At 38.1% G+C, this 2,749-nt stretch overlaps 1 protein-coding gene across 2 annotated transcripts in view; it reads left to right on the top strand.

Annotated features, from left to right (window-relative positions):
- Positions 1-2,749, top strand: part of HMCN1 (hemicentin 1) — a 451,483-nt gene that overhangs the window by 147,280 nt on the left and 301,454 nt on the right. For both annotated transcript variants that reach the window (XM_019501224.1, XM_019501215.1), the window contains exon 9: positions 982-1,126. In XM_019501224.1, the coding sequence (XP_019356769.1) occupies positions 982-1,126 (145 nt within the window). The remainder of the gene's footprint in view (positions 1-981; positions 1,127-2,749) is intronic.

Here is a 2,749-nt window from a genome sequence, read left to right as displayed (position 1 = left end):
GGGAAGCCTGCGGGGGGTAGAAGTGAGGGGGGCAGAGAGCAAAGGGACACCCCCCCCCCGCCACTGCTTTCCCTGCTATAGCAGGGGGAGGGGGTAGAGAAAGGAAGAGGGGATTTTCAAGACAACCCTCCAATACTTGGATTCTGTACCTGGAGAGTTATAACAAATGTATACATTTTCCATTTATAGAATGTACTTTAGGTGGGGCAGGGGGGTTGTCTTATATTTAGGGTTGTCTTATATTTGAGTAAATAGGGTAGTTTGAAAACTACCTAGATCATTTTACCAAGATTAATCTAACTAATACCTTCTAAAACTCAAAGTAACTTTTGCTAACTTGGCAAAATTTAAGTCTGTTTCCACTGAAGCCTGTGGGAGATTTCTCTTTTCAAAAGGAGCAGAGTTAGATAGTGTGGCGATGACAGTTTAAGTTTAATTCCACCATTTTTGCAGATGCTAAAAGAGAACTTGCTTTACCTTGATTGAGTTTTAGAAGTTGGATTGCATTACAAAACATGATCTAATATGCCTTTCAAATCTTAGACTAGACAAACCTGGGATGAAGCTAAGGCTTGATTTACATTGCAGGGTTTTGCTGGCATAACTGTGCTGGCTAGGGATGTAAAGAGATCGCCCCTCCTAACCAGTATTAGTCTGCTAGCAAATCTTTTCATCTGCATGGAGCTGTGGCTACTGAAGGGGTATTCTGCTAGTGAGCTTTCTGTCATATGAGGTGGTGTATAGTCAATCTGGCAAAAAACCCTTCTGCTGCCATATTTCATGCCTCCACTTGGAGGTTCTCCTGCCATAGTTGTACTGGCAGTGCTGCTCCACAACAGCCTCATAATATAGACAAGCTTTCATTGTCTTGGTAATCAGAACTTTAATGAAAAAACTGTTAGCATATATATTAGTCACAGTGCATGGGATGTAAATAAGGAGCAGTTAATAACCTATTTGTGAATATTTTTCTTTCTCTAGATGCTCCAAAAGTTGTTATGCCCTCCAAAACTCCAGGATACTACTTGCAGCCAGGTTCTCTTACGTGCCATGTGGAAAGTCTTATACCTTTTACTCAGCATTTTAGCAGAAATGGAGTCAAACTAGGAATAGATCAGTTCTTCAAGTAAGTAGCCATTCCCAATAAAAAAATTAGGCTTTTTGAAAATCAAAAAAATATTTCATAGCAACTTTAGTATTGATTCTTGGGGGCTTTTGTTGTACTTCATTCATAGCGGTGAATGTTTATGTAAGGAAGGTTTTGCAAAAGCGTTGGCTTGCCCATGTTCCCATGGAACCCAGTGGGAACAAAGTTAGGCCAAAAGTGAGAACTTTAGAACTTTCTTCCTTTAACAAATTTAACACTATAACCATTTTTAATTATTATTTTTTGATCAGTGAAAGACTGACTAGAAATTAAGGCTGTATATTGTGATATTTTGGGAATATATGTTTGTGGGGGGAGACAACAGGGTTTTTTTTTGCTGTGTGTAAATAGGGAAATCACATAGTCCTGCCAGAAATCTTGGCGAATGTATTAATTAGGGTTTTGTGCTGTTGTCTTACATTACCATGACACAGTTAAAAAAAAAGGAAAAACATACAGAAGACATCTACGTCTATCATTTAAATTGCTGTGCTTTGAGGGCTAAATTGTGTGTTTCCTTCAAAAATTCCTCTGAAGAGGAAAGCTTCACCTGAATATATTGTAGGCTTTCCATTTCTGTCCAGCTTCCTGGTACCAAGGGGATAACACATTTTCTTTCTGTATAGAACAAGCTGGGAGCAAAGTTCTGTAGAAAGAACAAAAACAGTCAATTAACCAGCCTACTAACAGGCCTTTTGCAACTCCCTCCCTCACTGAAAAACAAGCAAACAAAAAAATCCAAAAACTCAACAGCTCCTATGCCTCCTTTAAAAAAAAAGGAACATTTGAAACATAAGGAAAGTATTTACTAGAAAACAGTTCATAACCCCCTTCCCTGCCACCCCCCTCATTCCTACTTAGACATAGAGCACAGAACATTGACAAATGAAGACAAATAAAAACAATGTTCTAACAGTGTCTAGCAAGTATGCATGATTAATTGAATGCCCAAACGAATACATTCTTACCCCCCTCCCCATATGCTGTTAATGGTGTAAAAGTCTACAGTCCCCTTTTATGGGGTGCTAGTTATATTTGGTCATTCTAGGCAGGTACTTCCCCAATTCTGTAAATCTTTCCATATTTTAATTATCACACTTCAGATTCTTACTTTGTATTATTTTCTTATCAAAGTGCCCTGGTGGTCAGACTGCATTATACAAGATCAGGTTATATAGCTGGTGAGTAGAACTGAATATTTTGTTGATTTAACAAAATATTCTTTAGGCCAAATGGTACTGACCTCACGCACAATTTAGTGAGATCTTTTTGGCCTTGCTGTGATGCAGCTTTACTGTAACAAGGCTCCACATTGAACCTAGCCATCTTAAATTCTCCACTAATCTTTTAAATAATTATGCTATACTATTGCATTTTACCTAATTAGTTGTATTTATATTTTGTGGTGACCTGGCTGGATATATTTATTATATGGATATTTAAATGCTTGGTTCATAACTGTAAACATTTGACTGATGACAAGAGTTTTCATCAGAAGTTGTATTCTGGCTCTGTATCCTGGTTGGAAAGTGCCAGGAAGATTGAGTTAAAAATATATGCAGTGGATGGACACACACACACACACACACACACACACACACA

Source organism: Gavialis gangeticus, unplaced genomic scaffold, assembly GCF_001723915.1.
Source record: "Gavialis gangeticus isolate Ggan-Ray unplaced genomic scaffold, GavGan_comp1, whole genome shotgun sequence".
NCBI lineage: Eukaryota > Metazoa > Chordata > Crocodylia > Gavialidae > Gavialis > Gavialis gangeticus.
Note: the sequence above shows the minus strand (reverse complement) of the source record. Positions and strands in the feature narration are given on the sequence as shown.